The sequence below is a fragment of the Hemicordylus capensis genome, chromosome 3 (assembly GCF_027244095.1).
Source record: "Hemicordylus capensis ecotype Gifberg chromosome 3, rHemCap1.1.pri, whole genome shotgun sequence".
Taxonomy (NCBI): Eukaryota; Metazoa; Chordata; class Lepidosauria; order Squamata; family Cordylidae; genus Hemicordylus; species Hemicordylus capensis.
This window is the reverse complement of record NC_069659.1, coordinates 19,707,652-19,732,340: the sequence shown is the minus strand read 5'-3', so window position 1 is coordinate 19,732,340 and position 24,689 is coordinate 19,707,652. Positions and strand designations below refer to the sequence as shown.

Sequence of the window (24,689 nt, the reverse complement as noted above, 5' to 3'; positions counted from 1 at the left end):
AAAGTTTTAATTATTGGGGGGTGGGCAGGACATCTCCAGTTACCTAATATTTTATGAAACATCTCTCCCCACACACACTACTAATCTGGCAAGGCAAGCATGATTTGGCTAAATCTGGGGGTTTGGCAGGTGAGTCTTGGGGATTTCACAGAGGGTCTTTGCCCCTTCAGCTGTTCAAATCCCTACTGCTCAAATCCCCACTCAACTGTTAGGAAGCTCAAGCAGTGCTGGGTGTGTCATATAGCCCTGGTCAACTGTTCAAAAACTGGGTATGTCAGCAGTACCCCCAGGTCCAGGGGGAGGCAGGAAGGCATGGGCTAACCCTGCCTCTGCCCCAATGTGCTCCATAGCCCCCTCGTATCCCTGGGTTCAGGATTTGTTTGTGGGGAGCAGCGCTGAAGCCAGAGACACTACTTGCACATGATTTAGAACCTGGAGCCCTATTCAGGTGTTCCAAAACAAGACACTCGATACAAGTAGAGCATCCAAAGCAGGTCTGGAAGTCCCGCCCTGACCTGTCACTCACTTACCCCACCTCTGTGCTACTCGTGGTTATGGCAGCATTCAACTGAAGAGATAAACGTCGTAACTGTAATAGCAGGTATTTCCATGATTGGGAGGCTGGGGTGCCCCGGGCTCCTGATCATGGAAATGCCTGCCATCATGGTTATAGTGTTTACCTCTTCAGATGAACACTTGCTGTAACTTTGAGGGACACAGGGTGGGTGGGGAGGAAGAGTGATGGGCCAGGGCAAGATTTCTAGACCCCCTTTTGAATTATGAAGAGTGCCTTTTTTCATAATGTCTGCATGGAGCTTTAGTGTTCCAGGGTTCTAAATGGCATGGAGGAAATGTTCAGTTGAGTGCTGCCCTCCTCAGACAAAGACTGAACCCACGGATGCTGGGGTGTGTGGCAGTGATCCCTCTAAGAGGGATTCCCAGATGTTGTTCCCAGAATCCCCAACTGCAATGGCTGTCGCTTGGGGATTATGGGAGTTGTAGTCAACATCTGGGAATCCCTCTTAGAGGGAACACTGGTGTGTGGTCATGGTCATTGGTGTCAGAGGACATGGCTAGCTTGCTGGTGCACTCTTGTGCTCATTCTATCTGGGTAGAGCTGAGAATACTCAGCTTGTAAACAAGTGAGCTGAGCTATGACATGCTCAAATCTACCTGGTTATTACCTCTGTCTAATCTGTCACTAACGATTGCTCTTACTCTGACACATTGTTTCCTGACACTATTCACTATATAGAACGTGAATCAAATGGCCAACAAGGCATTTTCCTTCTGTGGAGACCTCCTGTGTAACAGGTAGCCACTGGCCATGTGATCTGGCTGTCCACTATCTTAGTGATAGCAAAAAGTGACCAGTCAAGGCCTTCTCAGTAATAGCCCCTGATCGTTGTAATGCCCTCCCAGAGCTGCTTTGCCAGTATCCTCCTTTTAAAGAAATAAGGTTGTTCACATGACCCAACTGGGGTAGGCTGGTGGGGAGGCATGAGGATTGGATATTGGAGGCATTAGGATTGGATATTGGCTCTGCCAATCACACGCCCAGATAACCAGTGCAGTGGCAATTGGCAGAGCTTGGATCTGGAGGAGGACGTTCTCTGGTATCCCACAATGCATTGTGTGATGAGCGCAGTGCATTAGGGGAGTTTTGTACTGCTGGGTGCTCCTCCCCCCACAGCGGCACACAACAGGGCAGTTTAGTAGGAGGGTGCGCATGTGCACCCTCCTACCTCATGTTTAGCCCAGGTATAAAAACTGGGCTACCTGGTGGAGGAGCATTGGGATTGGAACCGACCTCAGTGGTTCTCACGACTAGCCCTACCTGATCTAGCACTTCCCTACCCAAGTAGGGCTGTTTGTGTGAACAACTCAGAATTTGAAAACCTTTTTAAAAAATTGATTTTAATTGCATTTCCAGTTAAAATTAGTTTTAGTACAGTTTTTTGTTTCTTGTTTCCTTGCAAGCCACGCCAAGCAGCAGTGTGTTGGAGGGGTGGGTAGAAATATTTTAAATAGGCTGCATTCAAACAATCCTGGTGATCCTGGTTAAAGAGTTAGCCAGGACTGCTGAACCCTCTGGACCTGATGGTGAGAACCCAGAATTTCTGAGCAAACCTGGCCAGCTGTTAAATCCTGGAAGTTTTTCACACTGGGCTTTTTAAGCCCTTTACCTCACATCTCCTCCGTAATGGAGGGGGTGCATTCACATATTGGCCAGATTTATCCCGAAGTCCCTGCGAATTATCAGGGAGCAGTTCACACACAATTTGGTTGGGTTTTTTTTTAATACTGCGTGTGAGAGTGTAACCCGATTTATATCCAGGGTTAAAAAAATCCACTTTTTGCGCCAGTTGTTTTGGGACAACCGAGTTTGCAGTAAAGCCTCCCAGTAAGCCCGTGGTAAATCCTGCTGTGTGTAAAAGTCCCTGGTTATCTATCCTGTTTAAATGTGGGTTAACCACAGTGGAAATCACATGGCTCAGCGATCCTGGCTAACTCTCTAACCAGGATTGCCTTGATTATGTGAATGCAGCCACAATATTCTTAATAAATACATAAATATACCCCAGTAAGGTAAGTCAATAAAGAGCTGACACAGGTTATGTGTGGTTTTTTTTTTTTACTTGAAAACTGGTTTTAACGATCAACTTAGCAAATTTTGGCAGTTACAAACCTGTACACTTTTTTTTAATTTTCCTTTTTATAGCAAAATAACACAAGACAATACTGCCAACAGCAAATATGAAAGACCCATGTGAATGCCGACAAAGGACCAGATTCACTACGAGTGACAACCTTTCCTGTTGCATAAAGTTGTTGCTGTGTGGTCGGAATAATGACGGAATCTCCTTAATTGCCAGAATGGCATTATAAAACATGTTCCTATAGTATTTGTGCAAAAACACAATCATCTGGGGGGCAGTCATTTAGAAATCATCTCTAAGAAACACAAAAGAGTGTTAAAAGAAAATAGTTGTCAAACGGAAGTTACGGTACGTTCTGAAGTGGTTAGGAAGTAACTCCTCCCCCCAATCTATTATCCGCCCCCCAATCTATTAGCCACTTTGTTGATTTGGCTATTACCTTAAATGTTTAATCAGACACTGATGACGTTCTTCAGAATACACACATGAACACAGAAATTAAAAGTGACCTGATTCGCATTGAGTATCTACAAAAGCCCAGCAATTTCAAAATTATTATATACATTATTTTATAAACTTTTTTTAAACACCAAAAACATACATCTTTTACAAAGCAGCCTGCTGGCAACAGGTAAAATTTACAAGACAACTATCCTTCTTATACAGTGCTTTAAAGAGAACTTTTTAAACTTCCCCCTAAGCGAACCTCCCCAAAGGCAGTTAACATGAGTTTGTAAAATTATTCTGGTAACAATCCAGATCTCCAGTGAAAGGATTAAGGTACACCAGTGAGGGTTCAAATTTCTACCAGCCAGTTCAAATATATCTTTAACACTGTTGAAGTCTGGTTATGGCCTTGTAAGACGACATTTGTAAATTATTGCTTTTTTAAAAAAATTACACAATGAAGTTAAATTATTTGCATTACACTTCCCACCTGCCCTTCTCCCATGCGATGGAGCATACTTTTCAGTGCCTTTCTGTTTGGTGCATAGCTTTGGAAAGTACAAGCTTAAATGGATGGTTTTTAATTGACAAGATTATTGTGGATTGCGGGGTTAGAGGACAAATATCAAATAGGTGAGAAACAGAAACAAAAAATCCGAAAACCATATCTTACCTTGCAAAGGGTCCCTCCCTCCCCTTTCTTAATATCTTTGCTTTGGGTTATTGCCGGCTTAAAGGGCCTCTTGGACAACTCCAGTTGGAACATAGGTGCAAAGTCTTTGCTTGAAGTCCAATGGGCTCAGCTGGCTTTGGGAGAGATCTGTGAACCCAATACAAAGTAATCGCATTGAAATTAAAAGGACAAGTTGGGCATTGCCTAACTTGACATTTTAATTTCAATGGGACTGCTTTGAATAATTTCCCTCATCCTCCCTTGTCTTTACATCAGGCTTGCTCAACTCCCTCAAGCAATGGTGTGGCCTGTGACTTTAAACTGCAGTGCGACGAAGCTCTTGGGATATAATGAGGTCGTTTTCACGACCAAATGGCGGGGAGCTGGAAGGAAGGCAAGAACCTACCTACAACCAGAGCCTGGTCAGGACTCTGCCACCTGTGTGCCCACATAAGTGGTGCTGCAGTGAGACCAGAGGCGATCAGGAGGGAGGGAAGGAAGCTGGGGTTGTCAGGTATCCCAAAATGCACCATGCTACCTGGTCACTCCTTCCCCTCAGCTCTATCATAAATATGGCTGCCGGCTGCCCAGGAGCACTTGTCGGCAGCGTGGTGACCCACACAAGCAGAGTAAGATAGGAGGCATGCACCTGTCCCCCTACCTAACTTTAAACCTGGGTCATGGATCAGGGCCACCCACGGGAGGAGCAGCAGGATCAGGAGCAATCCTGGGGCTGAAGATGACCACATCTACCTGGGCTTGCCCTGTCCCACCCAGGTAGGGCTGGTCATAAGAAAAACCTCATTGTATGCTGTATCTTCATAGGTAACAGTTTGAAGTTGGGGTTTGCCATCTCCGTTTTGGTGATGGGCTTTTCTCACACCTCACTGTACCTGTGCAAAATGTTTGTGCTATCAATGTATCGAATTCAAGTCCTGCCGGCTTACTTGACTAAAAGTTTCATAACTGGCTTCTCATAAGTGTTTGTGGTGGGGAATAATTCCAACAAACACAATTTACATTGTGGAAGGTTTGAGCTCCAACAAGCAGAATGTAATTTCTAGAAGATTTCAGCCTGACGTTCAGTGCCACCTCTTTTTCCAACTGAAATTCATGAGCTGCTAACTGAGCACTAGGACTAACACAGCGGAGAAAGTAAGTCAGCAAGCAGCATTGACAGCTGGGCTTCAACAGAAGACTCTTAAATGGGTGTACATTGTCACGGAGGTGTGAGCCTCATTGAAAGCAATGGAATTTAAGGTAAAAGTAGATTATGCAAAATGAGGCCTGTAAACTGAGGTAGCAAAAATTTTAGACTGTACCACTTCAGTCTGCATAGTAGATGGAGAAGTGTCAATTTTTGAACATGCCTTCACATTAAAAAAAAAGAAGCCAAAAATCTTTCCTGCATGTAGTAAATGAGCACATCAGGAAGAAAGAGTTAACATAGCCCTCTCCTTCATGTGCTAGCCTATTACATATAGGGAGTGTTTTATATGAATATGCAATCAGAAATGTAACTCCCCCTTGCAATCTAAAGTAGTTTGGTCCAGAATTTTACCCCTTGGCTATAGGTCATGACTAATAAACTCATTGTTTTAATGGAGTAGAGTCACAATTAAATAATTTCACAATGGGACTTACCTGCAACTAGTCTTGGTTGGACTGTGCCCCATGTCAGCAACACAACCAACATCAAAACACAAATCTGATACAAATCCGAGATTCTATTTTGATGAAGAGTGGCAAATTCAGCTTCACTTGTGGCTGTGGCAGGCAAAGACCTGTGCTAGCCTAGCATGTTGTGCATCTTTGTTGCGTTACATCTGCTGCCACATGTTCCATAACACGACCATTAATACACCAACACCAGAAGTTGACTCCAAGGGTCGCCTTTTTATATAAACAACAGCAGGAGAATCTCTCAGTCTGGTTTGAGACCAACAGCCTCCCCTTACAGCATTTACTCCTCAATGCAGCTATCTCCCCCCTGATAACCATTTGGGGGCAAATGGTGAGAGTTTTTGGTGAGAAAATGCTGACCCCCCTTTTCCTGAGCTTCCATGTTGGATCAGCAATCCTGTGACTACTTACGAAGTATCAGAAAAGGAGTACTTCCAGTCCACTTCTGGAGCTAGTTTCTGTACATTAATGACTGGCTTCAAAGCTACATGTAGTCTGATCCCTTGACGATGCTGAGCCCTGTGTGCCTGCTGTCTTTTCGATCATGGTCAATATTTCTTAGCCTGGATAGTCAAGTTGAATGCAAGTGAAGGGCCAACATCGGCTAGCCATTGTGTGGTTTAGGAAGGACCTAAAAGGGGACACAGTCGAGTGGATGTATTGGCACAAATTAATAGGCACATTTTTTGAAGGGTAGCCTTTTCCTTGCATAACTGGGACAATTATTTGGGTTCAGGGGACTTTGAGCAGCCAGCTGCTGGTAGACACGGAGTGGGGGCTGGGGAGGGAAATGGAGTAGTTTCTGGAGGGGATAGGAGTGGAGACTGCATAGGATATGGAAAAGGAGGGGGCAAGATGGCATAGGTGGTGGGCATTATTGGTTTGCAGGAGGAGCAACATGGAAGGAGCCCCTCTCCAGGGCTCCCATATCCTTAGGGTAGCCTAGCTTAGGCAACATTAGAGGCTGTTCTGAGGAAGACTTGTAGAAAACAGCAAAACAACAACAAAACAACGCACCAAGTACAGGAAGTGGCAATGTTCCACTACTTGCTTATGTTTGAGAGTTTCTGTCTTTGCAACTCCTTTCCCTCCACAACTTTTGTTGATATGCTCCAATAATAACAAAAATAAACCTAGATATTAAATGTCCCAGGGAAGCATTAACTTGAGATTCCCTCTCTGAGTGGAAGCCAATCAGGATTATTTCATAATTTCCTTAGGGTGGGTGGGCGGGTGGGTAGGGGACACACACATGAACATCAGAGGTCACTGGTTTAATGGAGTTCAAAGTTCAAACTAATATGCGTTACATCCACTTGAAGCCAAGTGGATGCAAGCTATAGTTGTGAGTTTGAGAAATTTATCCGATGCTACTCCACAGAGTAAGCGTCTTTGTAAGCAGCACTATTCTGACCAACTCTTGACTGCATCTCACTCAGAAGGACTGCTTTGAGTTTGGAAGGGAAACATGTTCTTTTGTTCCTTCATGGTTGGGAGACACAAAGTTCAAGTATAATGCTTCTCCCCCTTCCCACAGAAAATATGGAGAGGGGGCAAATGAGAGGCTGAAGAGGGATGGGGGAAGCAAACATTTCACAAACATGTTATAAGTGAATGCCTATGATATTCTGGGGGAACCAAGAAAAATATCATCTATTTGGACAGGAAGTATGGGCAGACCTGGACTTCTCAAGTTATTCACGTGCTGTCTTGGCTCAAAACCCATTTTTAACACATGTCCCAGTACTGAGTACTCTAACCCGAAGGCTGGCTGGCTACACAAGCCTTCGGAAGGATATTCTTACAGCAGAGAGTGGGGAGCATTCAACAATGAATTACCAAGTTCACAATCTGGGTTTCAGAGTCCTTTTGCTATGAAAAGCATTACACAGTTGTGTTATTTTGCTTGCTGTGCTGGCAATTTTCTGACCAAACACATCCTACCAAAGAGAGTCCGGCTGCTGACCCATTTAATGAAAACAGAAATGATGACATTCACATCAGCTGGGGAAATCTCTCACTTCCACACGAAGGCATGTGCTGGGAACACTCATTTAATGTTGTGTTGACGGAGAACCAGGATAAGGCGGGGGAATGAAAAAGTGGTTAGAGCATCCATTCATCCATGACTACTCTCCAAGAGTAATAATGTACTTATTCAGTACGCTTCCGGGCTGACTGGTCACTCTTGGGGAAAGAGGAGTGGTTTCCCCTCCGCCCTATCTTCAAACGTTGTTAATGCAAAGCCAAGTTCTTAATTATAGGAAGAAAAGGAATGTTTTAAAAGTATTTGGAACTATGCCAAGTATATATGAATGTGTGCATGTGCGCATGTGTACACATGTGTACAAGTACGCACATACAAGTGCATACCCAAAGTTTTCCTACTGTATTTAAAGGGAATGTGCCGATTAATGCAAAATGTTGCGGGATCCAAAAGGTCTTGAGGGAAGCAAAAATGTTGCCTACATATTTTGCTTATCACTGCACATACCAAGTCAGGTATGTGGGACCAACAGAGCCACAGAGTTCCTTGCAGAATGCTATCTTGTAACCGTTTGCAAGATACTCCCTGGATCTCAACAGTTTCCCCAGCAGAGTGACCGGATGCAAAGAGCACAGGGCTCTGTTTCCTTTCATAGCTGTGCAGAACCTGGGATCCCAGCAAGTGCAGCTTTTCATATTCCCGCATGACAAGCTGCCAAAACCCGCTTGTCTATACCAGGAGTCCAGAGCACCGTCTTTGCACCAGATCTCCCTCTTCATCATCAGCAATGGCTACTTGATGATTAGGCCGGTGATGTTGGCGGACATGATGCGCAATGCGAAGGATTGCATTGGGTTGCAGTTCAAGAGGATATTGCAACCGTGTGGCTGTGGACACAGAAGCAGTGGCACTGCTGGGCAAGACGCCACTTGGGCAACCCATGTTGCCGTAGTTTCTCTTATTGTGGCAAACAGGAGAAAGTACGGTGATACTGGCTGCGCAACAGGTATCCTCCCCAGAGGTGCGGCTGCTTCCATGTCCACACTGGTGCCGCTATACTCTCCTGCATTGTTGTCATGTCAGCTGTCAATTTACTGCTGTCCTCATTTGATGAGCACAGAGCTCCTTAGGAGCACACTCACTCATTGTCCTGCGGTCAGCATTCCGTCATGGGGTCAGCTGTGCACTAGCTACAAGATGATGCACCATGGCCCCCGGGGATCCAAACGAGAGCGTGGGATGATTGCTCACTTGCACTTTCCCAATGCTTTAGAGCAGGGACATCCTGCCACACATTTTTTCTGCTTAAGAAAGTGCCCATGTGCCTCACAGTTCCCTCCTGCCTTGTAGCTGGCTTCAGTGCAGCCTTAAGAACGTATATACAAACATGACAGCCATGCATGACACTGAGGATGCTACAGAAAGGATATCCTTAAGGACTAGCAGCTGTGAAAGGACTGTGTTGGGTCAAGAATTACTTTACGCAGCAGCGGTATTACCAGCTAGTTTACCTTATTTCACCAACTGGCCAATTAGTAATTTTTTAAAAATAAAAAATAAAAAATTCCACTTTTCAGCAAAAGTGTATGCGGCGATGCCAGTGGGAACTGGGAAACACGTTTATAACATATTTATTAAATACGTTTATTTAATACTGCACATGGTTTAGTCTTGTAAAGCTTTTCATAGCACAAAAATGGGAAGAGGAAATTGCAGTCCATCGCTAAACTACGTCCCTCCTGGGGAAACCTCTCCATTGGCAATCAACAGCAGAAGTCAACTCTAAAGGCGGACGGACTGCTGGCCTCAGGAACCAGTATTCTGGGTTGACCTTTTGTAGATTTCTTGACAGGGTTAAAAATGGGTTATGCTATATTTCCATCTTGCCCAATGATGCATATATGTGTGTGTCTATATGCACACACATATACATAATAAAGATCTATTTTCTTAGCAAAAATGTCTTCTTAACAGTTATGCTATGGATGGGACCAAACGACAGTAACAACATCACCCACAAAAAATCAGTTCCTTCACACTTGGGTCTGGTGGTGGGTCTCCACAAAGGGAATGTGAATGTGATGATGATCCAAGTGGAGCTCCTCAATGCTTTCATAGTCACTCACGGCTACTTCAGAGTCATCAAAGCCGCAGCCTGCTGAAACATCGGACGAGGATGCATCCAGGGAATTGTGTAAGGATAGGGGCTTCTTCGCCATGCTAATGTTCTCCGTGTTGGGTCCTGGGCCAACACCAAAAGTACTAAATTCATTCCCAGTCTGAGACCCGCCATTGTCCACCTCATTGGGGAACTGATGCGGAGGGAGATATTGACTTGGGTGGAACTGTGGTCGTCGCCGGCAACCTGGGCTAAGTGTGCTGGCCATGGAGACTGGCTGTGATGGAGGAAGGGCTTCGTACTGATCAGAGTAGTCCTCGGGGAGGGGAGGCGGTAACTGGTCCTGGTTTAAAAACTCCTCCTCGTGTGGTGGAGGGTAGTCACTGTCAATATCGTAGCCGCCAAGATAGTAATCTGTTTCCAGCTCTCTTGTGCTCCCATGATGCACTGAGCTGCCATCTGCTGTTTCGTAATTGGGCACTTCCTCAATGTCAGATAAGCGAGCACTTGGCATCCAATCGGAGGTGTCCCAGTGATATGCTGCCAAAAGAAACACACACACAATGACTGGGGAAGAAGAAACGGATCTGAACAGAAGTTAGATCTATGGCATGCACCTGATGTGAAGCAAATCTCTCGAAGCCTCCATGTAACGAAGCTGCATATGCACAGAACTGGCATGCATCGCAGTTGCTTTTAAAAACACTGGCCTAACCATGCTCTGGCCAGAGTGGAGAGAAGCAATCTTATGTCATGACCACCAATACAACACAACACAGCCACAGCCATTTCACGTTTGCAAATGCTATTAGAAAGTAAAGAGTCTGAGAAGAAAATAAAAACCGCTAAAAACCTAAAATAAGGTGGGTTCTCCTCACGGAGGAGGTGAAAATCCATCATTCAGTTAGAAAAGTGTATAAACATATACATTAATAAAAGTCAGCATGCTCTCGATGGTATGTTGATTTCCAAGAGCTTGGTCTGGGGACAAGAAAAAAAAATTACACAGGCACACAAAATAATAGGCTGAGGTGTGAGAAAGATCGGCAAACTCCTGAAATCAAAAGAAAGAAAATGAAGTGGGTTTTTTTAAAACCCCAGACAACTAAATATGTACTGTAACATGCTCAAACATGCAGAAGTTGGAAATGGCATGATCCAAAGGAAGAAGTCCAAACTAAGTGTATTAGTAACGTGATTTAAAAAAAACACAACAAAACCCAGTCCCCAAGACCACTCAGGCTCTGTCATTGCATTAGGAAGGAAAGTCACCTCTGTTGTAATTCTGTCCTTGATCCATACCAGACACTGTTAAATACAAAGTGAAAAAAAGTGGCACTGGAGACTCTCATATTTCCAACCAGCACAGGATTAAAAAGTCACATGGCAGAAAATCTTAACACTTCAGTATATGCTTCTAAAATACACCTGACTTTAAAGTATTATTAAAAGAGCTTTTAAGCAACACTTCAGTTTGTTAAAAAAAATTCTGCTTTTTCTAATCAGACAAGTATAGACACAAATGGAAACATCACTTTTACATCAACGGGTAGGATGTATTACTGTAATTATCTGAATCAAGCATGCAAGATTGACTCTAGCATAAAGCTTTAACACAAAGATCTATAGAACTTTTTTTTTTAAATTTCTCTCTCGCTCACTTTGAAACATAAAAAATAAAAATCTACCATTCTCAGGGCCGGTTCAAACAAATCTGGGCCCAAGTGCGCTCAGATACCACGGTGAGGGGCACGGTATAACAACCTGAACAGAATAGAATAGAAAGGCAGTCAATTGGGCCACCAGAAGCCAACACTATAGAGTCCATGCCTAGCCAAAGTTATGACTTTCCATGTTGGTAACAGGACTGCCAACTTGCTAGGGAAAATAAACAATAGTTGGGCAAGGGCAGGGGAAGCTTCTGTGTCTTTAACAGCAGCTTGATATGAAGCAAGCAGCAGGGGAAGCTTTTCACATCATGATGATAAAATTTAGCACCTAATGTCGCTACACATCAGGATGCTGTTAAAGGCACAAGACAGACGCCAATTACAACACTTTAAGCTGGCAATCCTAGTTGGGGGGAAAGTAACTTCTACAAGGTAGAAGTAACTTTTAAAAGACCTAAAAGGCTCCTTTTAAAAAATAATGGCCAACATCCAGCACTTCTAACATTTGCTGCCACTCAATGCTAGAGCACAAATACCTTCCTTTTGGACCTCGCCCATGCTCTGGAACTGCTCTGTTCGAGCGGAGACATGTCGCTGAGGGTCATGCAATGTGTTTCTTCTCTAGCAGCATGGGCAAGCTGCAAAAAGCATTTCTGCTCCTGTGCAAGAGCCTAAGACTGCTTCCGCATTGGGGAGAGCATGGAGCCACGTGGGGCTAGTGCTGTGCACTGTTGGGATTGTTGGGAGTGCCCGTGGTAGACGGCTCTAGACATTGGCCAGTGTTTGGGAAATATGGCTTGTCTGTTTCCAAACTATGAAGACTAGGAATCAGGGAGCTGAACTGATCCCAAAAACCAGCTCAGAGAGGGGTCCCCCTCCCCCCAGTGAACTGGAACTGAACCCAAATCTAAAGTTTTGAACCTGAACCAGAAACAAACCCCTACATCCAAACAGTGCTAACTGGTTCAAAATAAGCGGTTCAGAAATCAGGCACTCCGCTTTCCGGTGGATGTGTACTATTTTGTTTTTCAGTTTTTAAAAATCTTGTGGAATATATTTTGCTTGTAAAAACCTTCCTAACCCCCCGCCCTGCAAAATAAACAGTTTTAAAAGTAGTAAACACTTTCCCTCCAGTTATTCGTTTTATAGAGTTATATTGCAAGCAAAAGAGGTTGATATTATTCTGAATGAAATGTATCCAAAGGTGTATGAACCGGTTCAATGTAAACCTGAACCGGACTGGAACTCCAGTTCTTCAGGGTTTGATTCACTGCTAGAAACTTCCCTGTTTGTTTTAAAGGTAAAGAGCAGTGGTAGGGAGAGAATTACAATCTATGTGTTATGGTTGCCTGCCAAGGGCTGGTGAAACAGGAGAGCATGAACTAATGCAAGTTAACTGGCACCCTATTAGCATCTTGTGGTTGTTTCTTTGGTCTGTGTCTGTTGCAGTTAGTATTTGTCTCGTTTGAGATATTCATTCAGTTTGAATGTGAGGGCAGAAATGGGGCGTGACAGAACTCAGCAGCTCCTGCTCCACAAATTACTCCAGCCCATAACTCCTGCGAACTGGGCACATTTTAAAAGTGGTGGCTCTCACATGACCTGTCCAACCCCAGCACAGTGTCCCTCCAGTGGCTGTTGCTGGCGTCTCCCGTGAGCTTCTTTTTAGATTGTGAGCCCTTTTGGGACAGGGGAACATCTCATTCCTTTTTCTTTGTAAATCACTGGGGCAATTTTTGTTGCTGAAAAGTGATATAAAATTAATAATATTATTAATAATATTAATCATAATAACCATGGCTCACGTACTGCACAAGTCAACTGTGTTGCACAACAGGCAGTTCTGCTCAGGCAGAAAGTTGTGCCCACGCCAGTTGTGTGATGGGTCACCTTTGGCTCACCTTGGGCAAATAATGGGCACCCTGTCCCAAAACTTTCCGACCGAGCGGAACTACCCTCTTGCGCAACACCATCGATGGTGGTTACACAGACACAGCAACGAGGGCAGTGCTCAAACTGCCCGCATTGCTTTAGAAAGGATGGTATTATGCCAAGGAATTAGGTCCAACAAACGGAAGCACTTTTTCACACAATGCATAATCAACTTGTGGAATTCTCTGCCACAAGATGTCGTGTTGGCTACTAGTTTTAAGAGGGGTTTGGATAACTTCATGGAGGAGAGGTCTATCAATGGCTACTAGTCAGAAGGCTATAGGCCACCTACGGCTTCAGAGGCAGGATGTGTCTGAATACCAGTTGCAGGGGAGTAACAGCAGGAGAGAGGGCATGCCTTCAGCTCCTGCTTGTGGGCTTCCCAGAGGCATCTGGTGGGCCACTGTGGGAAACAGGATGCTGGACTAGATGGGCCTTGGGCCTGATCCAGCATGGCTGTTCTTATACCTCTGAATACCAGTTGCAGGGGAGCACCAGTAGGACAGAGGGCACACCTCCATCTCTTTCCTGAGTTCTCCAGAGGCATCTGGTGAGCCACTGTGGGAAACAGAATGGTGGACTAGATGGGCCTTGGGTCTGATCCAGCAGGGCTGTTCACCAATAATACAAATATTGAATCCAGGGGTGTTATGAGGATTTGAGTTGTGGCGGAATGTGGCAGTCTCTCCAGCCCTCACCATGCCATGCCACAGGTGTGGAAGACTTTGCCCAGTGCAGCTGCTTCAGGGCTGACTCACTATCCTGCGTTGCGACACCACTGCAACAGCCTGGATGTTTCTGCTGCACTGGTGGAACAGCGTGACTTACGAGGCGGCCACACTTGTATAAATGACCCTTGAGCCTTCTCTTTGCCTCACGCAGCGGACCACGGGATTGGGCTGTGCATCTCTGCAGGCGTTTCGTGCACCGCTCCCTCTCGGCATGCAGGCTGGTGGCAGTGAAGGATGGAACTACAACTACCAAGCTGATGTCGCATGGGGAAGATACTCTCTTGCATGGCCTGTGGTTGCAGCTCAGGCAGCACTGTCTGAACCGGCCCTGACTCCTCCAAAAAAACGGACTCAACACATTCTGTTGACCAGACACAAGGACATTTCGGTGTTTTATCTCCACACCCCACACAGTGTCTTTGTGCACGTCTTTGTGCACGTCTACGTGCAGTACATTTTACACTAAACAGCAGAACCTGATTAACCCCTCAACTTGCCCACTCTGTAGTTCAAACAACACTCTTTCCTTTCTTATTTTGATGCAAAGGTAATGGGACCGCGGTCTCATGCATCTGTGCATTCACAGCTCTTTCCAAATACACCCCCAAATATTTCGCAGCAAGCCTGAGGGCTATGTCCGCTATGGAAGTTGAGTTGAAATGTAGTGATGAAGGGGGAGATTCCCAAATAACTCCTTCTAACTTCAGTCCACTAGGGAAAACCCAACCAATCAACCCTGGCATTCTAATTTTAACACACACACACACACACACACACACACACACAACCCTAGCCCTTCAGGTAGGGAGACCATTGGATCTAGGGGATTTCAAAAAAGCAAGTATCTTGCTCCAGAGAAAGTTAATTGTCCTGAAGCTCCATCGAAATCAATAGAACGTTTGAAGTTGCCTTAAGTTATCCCATTAGTTGAAGCCCAATGCCATCTATTCTGACTGGCAGCAGCCCTCAGGCAGGTATCTTCTCCAGCCTTGCTACTCAGGATAATTGAACTGGAATTGGCAGAGATTGAACCTGGGAATCCCTGAATACAAAGAATGCACATTATCTCTGAGCTATGGCTCACCACTGCCATGATTGCAGCAGGTTGGCCAACTTTCTCAGGATCAAGAAGAGAGACCCTCATCTTACTCATGTTTCCTCAAAAGTAATTCTCTCTGTGGTCAATGGAGCTTACTTTCCGGTGAATAAGATTGCTCCTTAAATGTAAAAAAGCATTCTGTTCCGCAAACTGCTAGTTAACATGATAGCCCTGCTAACTTGGCAAAGAGATACCTTTTTAATGTGGTGATTCTCTTTATTTAGCAGGGGGAGAGTAACCACCCCCAGCACAGTACCTCCAGTGACTGTTCCTGTTGTCTATCTGATGTTTCTTTTAGACTGTGAGCCCTTTGTGGACAGGGTTCCATCTTATTTATTTATTATTTCTCTGTGTGAATTGCCCTGAGCCATTTTTGGAAGGGCGGTATAGAAATTGAACAAACAACAACAACAACACCTGTCTGACTGTGTAAACAAAAATAATAGCCCTATACACACATTCACAAGGATTGGCCTGAACTTCTGAAAAGAATAATGTGGAAGGCATCTCTGGCATAGGAACATAGGAAGCTGCCATATACTGAGTCAGACCATAGGTCCATCTAGCTCAGTATTGTCTTCACAGATTGGCAGTGGCTTCTCCAAGGTTGCAGGCAGGAATCTCTCTCAGCCCTATCTTGGAGATGCTACCAGGGAGGGAACTTGAAACCTTCTGCTCTTCCCGGAGCGGCTCCATCCCCTGACAATAATATCTCCCAGTGCTCACACTTCTAGTCTCCCTTTCATATGCAACCAGGGTGGACCCTGCTTAGCTAAGGGGACAAGTCATGCTTGCTACCACAAGACCAGCTCTCCTCTCAGTTACTAGAGGATTTGAACCAGAGAAAACAAGGAGGGGAGACCCTCAGAGCTTCTAAACTGCATACTTCAGCCACTTTCTGAGCTTGATCAACAATGTTGTGGAAGGAAGGCCCTTCCTTTGCTCAACTGTATTAGGTGGCCTTTGGCAAACCACTGCCCCTCAGCCTCCATATGCAATACAAGGATAATAAAACAGACCTCCCTTACATGATTGTTTAAGACTTATTTATATAACATGTTTGATGAAGTGGCCTCTGGCCCATGAAAGCTTCCATCACAATATATTTGTTGGTCTTTAAGGACTCTTAATTAAGATAATGTACACTACACACAAGAAATGCTATATGCTTACTATTAAATTGGCTCGACTTTAACAGGTGCTTCATATTGTTGGCAGATATTAAGAGGTTTGTCAACTTGTGCCTAGTCTTTGGTCTATTATTTCATTTATTTTTGCTGGCCGACATGAGGAGGAAAATTGCTCAGAGTAGTCCCATTTAAATTAAAAGGACATGGTTAGGCAATGCAAGTTGGGCAAGTTAGTTGACTTGTATTGATTGTTTCAATTTTAAATTTTACATGTTTTAAATGTGTTAAATTTTTTGGTTTGATTTGTTGTAAACTGCCTAGAGACTTTGGTAGTGGGCAGGTCTATAAATGTGTTACACACACACACACACACACACACACACACACACACACACACAGACAGACCTTGTCCTTGAATATCAATGGGAGTTCTTTGAGTAATTTTCCTCTTCATGTCAGCCATCTCTACGGATTGTGTTGGATTAATGAGGTGTCCAATCTCAAGAAATCTGTTGAATTCAGTGAAGTTGGGCTCCCTTCTGACAACCTGATTCTAAGGAATCACCAGTGCTGTGGGAAAGAAAATGCATGCATGGGGGGGCGGGGGAAGTGACCCGTTTGTCTGAAATAACATTTTATATCACCTGAAATCGTAAAAATAAATTCCGTGATTCATCACCGTGATTCATCACCTTCCATGCTCATGGGTTTCTCCCCCTTCCTTTCACAAAATTGCTTATTTGTATAATGAAATAATTTGCTACGGTCTGGCAAGTCCAGGTGAGTTAATGAGGTTCTGTTGCAGTCTTTCACATAGAAGAGTGAGATGACAAAATGCGGCAACGTAGGAGAAAGAACGGAAAATATTAAATACCTTCATTTTCTATAGTGTCAACTACATTGTTGACAAGCTGTATGACAGTCACTATGGAAGCTTGTGGGAAAAGGAAAGCAGAAATAAAGGAGAGCATAGCTTCAGGTTAGTATTTATAACACACAATGTTGTAAGGCTACCAATATTAAATTCTCGGAGACAGATTTGCTGGGCGAGGGAAAGGAGGCAGCGATAATGAATTATGCAGTTTCTTGAAGGACATTTCAATTTCAGATAATCCTATACAATATTTTTTCCACAACAGAAAAGCAAATGATGATCCATTCAAAGGCAGCACTTTCAGAAAGCTCATATGCGGTGATGAATATCAGTTCATAAATTCAACTCGCATTGTCCAGCAGATTCAATTAACCAGGACAGTATCTTGTCTACCTGACACTAATCTCTAATTAATCCTTGCTTAGGGGCCTCCGGAGGAATAGCTGCTATCCTCCAAGGGACCATTATCTTTTAGGCAATCATAAGGATGCAAGATGGTGTGAAAGTCTTTTGACATAAATCTTTTTTTCAATAGGCATGCTTTTACTTATTATGCACTGCCTGCGGGACAAAGCCCTTGGAGGGGAAATGACCATTTCAGCTGTCACAATTAAAAGACCACCATAAAATAGCTGTGGATTAAGGATGGATTGTCATTAAAAATGCTACTGAATAGAGATGGCTGGCCTTTCAATACTTGGCTTGCCATGTTCTTTCTAGGTCTGCGCAACCAGGACTATTGATCAGTGTCATATCTGACACAATAGTCCATCTAGCTCGCTATTGTCTACTCTGGCTGATATAGTGTGCACCATGCTGTCTGCCTTGTAATGAAAAGTGTGCTCAGTTGCACAAGAGTGCACTTGTGTAAGCATGGCACCCAACGCAATTGTGTAACGGGCAGCCATGATTTCCAGCAGCTGTCCATCGTGTGACTGCATTTCTGCAATCCCTGCATCTCGCACAAGAACACTCTTGCACAACTGTGCACACTTTCTGTTACAAGGCGGACGGAACGTTGCACAGTATGTTGGCCTCTGAATGACCGTGGCTCTTCAGGGTTTCAGGCAGAGCTCTCTTCCCCTCACCCGCTACCTTGTATGCAGAGCATGAGCAATATCGCTGAGCTATGGCTTCTACCCATTTATTTCTGTCCCTTCTGGTAGGTCTTTTGAGGCTGTAGGAAGGAGGTGGAATCAAACATAACCACATCATGTAACCTGTCCAATTACTTGGTCTTGCCATTACATGCACCAAACATGGGAAGCTTCCTTATACTGTGTAAAAAAAAACAACCCCTGGGACCATCCAGCTCAGTATTTGTTGGCTCTCCAACAGTGTTCCCTCTAACAGAGAATCCCAGATGTTGTAGATGACAACTCCCATACTTCCCAGCCAAAGACCATTGCAGCTAGGGATGTTGGGGATTGCAGTCAACAACATCTGGAATTCCCTGTTAGAGGGAATGGAGCTCTCCAGGGTTTAAACCAAGAGGCTTCCCCGATCCTATATGGGAATACCAGCAAAGCATATGTTCTACCACTGGGCTGTAGACCTTCCTTGCATTACTGGAACAGTATATAGGATATGGGAGCAGCAATCACACTGTGAAGGGGACTTGTACACCAGCTCTTTGCTCCAATGTGATATTAAAGTTACAGGTGCAGAAAAAGGGAAAAAAACTCATCAAATCCCCAAAGCCTGTGCCAAGGGAGAATCATTCCTATACATAGCAGCCTGTTGCCTGATCATCCCAGGTGATGTGATCCTGACTACAGTGTGCGGCAAGAGAGGAGGAAATGAAGCATACAGTCTCACAATATGTCTGAAAAGGCAATGGCTGATATTATGAGGAAAATTACTCAAAGTAGTGCCATTGGAATTGGGGGGGACGGGACAAGTTAGGCATTGCCTAACATTTTCTTTTAATTCCAATGGGACTATTATAAGTAGTTTCCTCATCCTATCAGCCATTGGTGGTACACTTCATTTCATGGAATAGCAACGTCATATCTAAGCTGACCAGAGTCCCAGACAATGTATTATGGGGAGAGGTGGGAGCCACCAACCCATGGTCCCCCACCCCCCACAATGTGTAGTTGAAAAAATGCATGGTGTGACCACTGTTCCCTCTAAGGTTTGCACATGTGTGTGTGCTCACACGTTTTTGGATGTATGCTCAGTTCATTTTAGATCCCGCTCAAGTTGAATCAGGAAGGCCTCATTCTGAATGCAGGTGCGCACACACTGCCTTGATGCTGCCGCACAGAACAAAACTCATTCCACAGAGATGAACAAAATTAGAGGGACCACTGGGTGTGACATCATTGTGTGAGCTTTGCCTTGCTCCGCTTCCCGCTTCATTGCTGCCTCTTGCAACCCTAGGAAAACCCAAGCATCCTCCCTCATGACAACCAAATGGCAAGAAGATCTAGATGTCCATAAAAAAAAACCAAGCAGACCAGTGTAGCAGTCTTCAGTACAGCAGCTACTGGTGTAGCATTCTTTAAGTTACCTCCAGCTTGGTGCATAGCCATCAACACTAACTGATACCCCACCTCCCCTAAACTCTATCCCTCCCAGCATTTCAGCTATCTTTTGCTAATGACGTTTTTTGGAACAACCGTATCTAGCACACTAGCAGTGACAAGTCCAAAATTGTTTTTTGCAGCAGTAACAAGATAATGGAAGTCTTACCATTGTCATCACCGGAGTCCGACTGGTAAGAGCTGAGAGACTGAACTTCAGAGTTGCTGCCTTTGTTACTTCCTGAAAAACAGGTCACTTCTTCCAAGTCATCAACGCCTTTGCCTACACACAAAATAAAAAAGAATGCATAGAGTAGACATACAGAACTCTGTTTTAAACTGAGAAATGCTATGCAGATTCTCTTGTGCTAGGAATCCCCTGCTAACTGGGCAAAGAGGCACCTTTTAAAAGTGGTGATTCTCTTTATTTAGCAGGAGGAGAGCAACTGGCCCTATCTACCCCCAGCACAGCCTCCCTCCAATGGTTGCTGGTGCCTATCTTAAGCTTCTTTTTAGATTGTGAGCCATTTGGAGATAAGGATCCTTAATTACTTACTTACTTATTTTTCTCTATGTAGACCGCTTTGGAAACTTTTGCTGAAAAGCGGTATATAAATATTTGTAGTAGTAGTAGTATGGAACAGTAATATATTGAACTGGGAAGCAATTATCTATCAAATCTAATGGTCAGGAATACTGCCAATCAAGCTATTTCAGTTATGAAAGTGAGACAATTAATTTACTAATGGGTTAAAATTGCATAGGAGTCAAAACAATAGTTCAGAGGAAAAAGGCATATTTGCTTCCATGTAAGATGATACATGCATGCATCATGGCATCATTTTAGTAGACACATTCCCTCCTGTGTGAGAGAGGGAGAACGTGTCTTTTAAGATGGTCCTTGACACCAGCAGTCTTCATCAGTACTTGAATTAAAAACAATGGCTGAGACAGTCATTGCACAGCCTTATGAGGGTGGAGCAAGAGCTCCGTCCTTGAAATCTGCTTCTCTCCCCTCCCTGCAATAGCCATTTTTGTGTCCAGAAATATGTCCACAAGGGCTGTTCAACCCTCAGGGACATATTCCCGGACACAAAAATGGCTTTTTCAGGGAGGGGAGAAAGCAAAAATCACTTTCTCTTCCCTCTCAACCTGCTCAGCACTACAAATAAAGCTCTGTTCAGTGTTTACTTGTTCCTTGCGAGGATGGAACTCTTGCTCCACCCTTCTAAGGCTGTGCAGCATGTCAGTCAACACATTAAAAAAGAAACCTTTACCAAATCATAGGAACATAGGAAGCTGCCTTATGTCATGACATAGGAAGTCAGACCCTTGGTCCATCTAGCTCAGTATTGTCTACACAGACTGACAGCAGCTTCTCCAAGGTTACAGGCAGGAGTCTCTCTCAGCCCTATGCTTTGGTAGTTTGTTGGTTCAATAAAAAAATCTTGTCCTATTAAAAAAAAATCTTGTCCTATCTGGAGATGACAGGAAGGGAACTTGGAACTTTCTGCATGCTGGCATACAGATGCTCTTCCCAGAGCAGCCCCATTTCCTAAGGCAGGCCTGCTCAACATTGGCCCTCCTCCAGACGTTGGCCTACAACTCCCACAATCCCTGGCTATTGGCTACTGTGGCTGGGGATTATGGGAGGTGCAGTCCAAAAACAGCTGGGGGGCCTAGGTTGAGCAGGCCTGTCCTAAGGGGAATGGAGCCCACAAATCAATTGTGGGCACCCTTTTAGTCAATCAATTTTAAGCTAATCAGTTAGCTGATCAAATGTTGCAACACTAATCACATTTTTGAATTTACATTCTGTTGTGGGCCAATAATTTCTCTTGCTTTCCAAGTATTTGCACTGTGCTATCCAGCATTTACTGGTATGTGAAATCAGCCTTGATCTTAATTGACATGTTTAATATTATTGATAATATTTTTATTAAGAATATTCATTTCACTGCTGTTCAACAAAAAAATGCACAAAGTTATTTAAAAAGCAAAATAAATAAATAAATGAGAAGATGGTTCCCTGTTCTAAAGGGGTTTCCAATCTAAAAAGAAAAAACAAGGGTATACCTGCAACAGCTACCAGAAGGACACAATGATGGGCTGAACAGGGACAGTTGCTTCCCTCTGCTAAATATAAGAGATGTACTATTTTAAAAAGCCACCTAATGGCGCAGTGGGGAAATGGCTTGACTACCAAGCCAGAGGCTGCTGGTTCAAATCCCTGCTGGTACTATATCGGGCAGCAGTGATATAGGAAGATGCTGAAAGGCATCATCTCATACTGCATGGGAGGAGGCAATGGTAAACCCCTCCTCTATTCTACCAAAAGAAAACCACAGGGCTCTGTGGGCGCCAGGAGTCAAAATCGACTTGACGGCACACATTACCTTTACCACTTTAAAAGTGTCTCTTTGTGCAGTTAGCAAGGCACTTTCCCAAGCCTTTAGGATGATTTGGGGACAAATATATAAGCGTTTTTAAATCCCTCCTTTTGGGTCCACTTAAGACACCTTCTAGGGAGCTAGGCCCTCTCAAGGTGGCTCTGATATGGGGAACTATATCACGTAGGAGGAAGGGGGGAAAACAAGGCAGCACTCCACATCTGCCTGAACGACTCACTTTCAGTGCCGTTTTCCCAGGTCTTCCTGATGGAGTCACAATCAGAACGGCACGGAGAGACAGCTGGTAGGTTGGGGGCCACACTGCACACGACGACACCCCTCCTTGCCGTTAGGATCCGGGGTGACTCTGGATGGAAAGTTGTCATCTCCTGATGCTCCACCCCAAGTCCATCAACGATCTTGTCCAAATTGTTTCTGGAGTCACTCTGAAAGCAAGGGGTGTAGGCCATTGGCCTCACAGGGACCTGAGGGGGCCCCACTTCTTGATAGATGTTGCGACTGTCTCCACTGTTCCTCATGTTTTTGAACTGAATCCCATTGCTTTTGTGAAGCAGGGTGGCAGTCGCAGGATCCTGAACCAAGGTGATGTTGTTGCGGGAATAGTTCTTTCTGAAGACTTTCTTGCGGAAGACGATGAAGAGGACGATCAGCATGAAGATGATGAAAAGGACCACAGCAATACCGATCAGTTCCTCTTTGCCCACGTAAGAATGTCCAGCTTGGATGTTGGGGACAACCACAGGCCTCAGCCCACAGTGCTGACCCACATATCCCGGCGTGCAGTTACACAAGAATGAACCAAATACGTTGACACAAGAGCCACCATTTTCACACTCCTCCCTCTCACATTCGTTAATATCTTCCTCACACCTGAAGGAAAATAACCAAAAGAGGGGCGTGAGGGATTTTAGCCGTTAACAACAACATCATCATCATCATCATCATTACATTTATATCCCGCTTTTCCTCTAAAGAGCCCAGAGCGGTGTACTACATACTTGAGTTTCTCCTCACAACAACCCTTGAAGTAGGTTAGGCTGAGAGAGAAGTGACTGGCCCAGAGTCACCCAGCAAGTCTCATGGCTGGATGGGGATTTGAACTCAGGTCTCCCCGGTTCTAGTCCAGCACTCTAACCACCTTTGCTTATTTGGACTGGCTGACATCCAGACTAATTCACCACTGGTGCAGCGGGGGAGGGGCAATGTTCACGGATCTCCTCTTTCCTCTGAAGCCCACTGTGCCTCCTGAAAATATTTCCCTGAGAGACAAGCGACCCTCACATCAGCTGTAATCTTAGTTACTATGCTTCCCCAGCTCTCAAGCTTAGTAAGAGTATAAGAAGCATACAGCGAGGTTCATTATAAGAACATAAGAATAGCCCTGCTGGATCAGGCCCAAGGCCCATCTAGTCCAGCATCCTGTTTCACACAGTGGCCCACCAGATGCCTCTGGGGAGCCCACAGGCAAGAGGTATGTGCATGCCCTCTCTCCTGCTGTTGCTCCTCTGCAACTGGTATTGAGAGGCATCGTGCCTCTGAGGCTGGAGGTGGCCCACAGCCTTGACTAGTAGCCATTGATAAACCTGTCCTCCATGAATTTGAATTCACCACATCCCATGGCAAGGAATTCCATAGATTAATTATGTGCTGTGTGAAATACTACTTCTGCTTGTCGGTCCTAAATTTCCTAACCTTCAATTTCATGGGATGACCCCTGGTTCTAGTGTTGTGAGAGAGGGAGAAAAATTTCTCTCTGAGTACCCTCTCCACTCCATGCATAATTTTATACACTTCGATCATGTATCCCCTTAGTCATCTCTTTTTCAAGGTAAAGAGCCCCAGATGCTGTAGCCTAGCCTCATAAGGAAGGTGCTCCAGGCCCCTGGTCATTTGGGTTGCCCTCTTCTGCACCTTTTCCAGTTCTACAATATCCTTCTTAAGATACGGTGACCAAAGCTGTAGGCAGTACTCCAGATGTGGTTGCATCATAGATTTGTATAAGGGCATTATAATATTAGCATTATGAACCCCATTGCTTATTAAGATTGTCAAAGGAAGTTCCTCTGAGGGTGCCACTGGTACGTCTGGTGGCAACTCAGAGATTAGCCTTTTCTATAGTCTTCTGAGGGTTGTGGAACACACTTCCTGCTGAAATTAGAGTTGCTCCGTCCATGTTGGCTTTTAGGAAACAACTGAAGATGCATCTCTTCAGCCAGGCTTTTAGTTGCCTTTTTACTGACATAGTTCTAAATAGAATTTTGTATACATTTTAAATTCGGTTTTTAATTTTTGGCTATTTCTCTATCCGTGAACCGATTCTAGATCTTTGTAGTGGACGGATATTTAATAAATAAATAATGAAAAATAGCATGACACACTCCCTCTCCTTCATTGTCAATGTGTGAAACTGATCCCACTTGCACCAGGCCCCACTAAATTAAGTGAAGCCCAGCACTTATGCGTTATGGCCTGCCCAGTGATTGACAGCTGCCTCTCCTTGTAATCTGAGGCAACCTGCAAACACAGGACATCCAGTGGGCCATAGCTCAGTGGAAGAGCATCTGTTTTTCATGCAGAAGGTCCCAGGTTCAATCCCTGGCAGCATCTCCAGGTAGGGCTGGAAGAGACCCCTGCCTGGAGCTGCTGTCAGTCAGTGTAGTCAATCCTGAGCTAGAGGGGCCAATGGATGGACAGTAAGAGGGCAGCCTCCTCTGTCCCTAAGATGTATAGGCATGTCTGGGACAA

General features: G+C 44.6%; 1 protein-coding gene and 1 non-coding gene across 15 annotated transcripts in view; one reads left to right on the top strand and one right to left on the bottom strand.

Moving 5' to 3' along the window:
• Nucleotides 1-9,069: 9,069 nt before the first annotated feature.
• Nucleotides 9,070-24,689, bottom strand: part of FAT3 (FAT atypical cadherin 3) — a 683,843-nt gene continuing 668,223 nt past the window's right edge. For 10 of the 14 annotated variants that reach the window (XM_053306923.1, XM_053306913.1, XM_053306915.1 and 7 more), the window contains 5 exons: nucleotides 22,162-22,814; nucleotides 19,703-19,816; nucleotides 17,006-17,065; nucleotides 10,842-10,877; nucleotides 9,070-10,109 (listed from right to left, as the gene is read on the bottom strand). In XM_053306923.1, the coding sequence (XP_053162898.1) occupies nucleotides 9,484-10,109; nucleotides 10,842-10,877; nucleotides 17,006-17,065; nucleotides 19,703-19,816; nucleotides 22,162-22,814 (1,489 nt within the window). In that variant the 3' untranslated portion in view covers nucleotides 9,070-9,483. Of the gene's footprint in view, nucleotides 10,110-10,841; nucleotides 10,878-11,257; nucleotides 11,334-12,836; nucleotides 12,982-17,005; nucleotides 17,066-19,702; nucleotides 19,817-22,161; nucleotides 22,815-24,689 lie in introns of those variants that run through there. The other 4 variants (XM_053306921.1, XM_053306924.1, XM_053306925.1 and 1 more) reach the window with 3 other exon arrangements.
• TRNAE-UUC (transfer RNA glutamic acid (anticodon UUC)) lies at nucleotides 24,482-24,551 on the top strand. The gene has a single exon. It is a non-coding gene; the product is annotated as a tRNA-Glu (tRNA).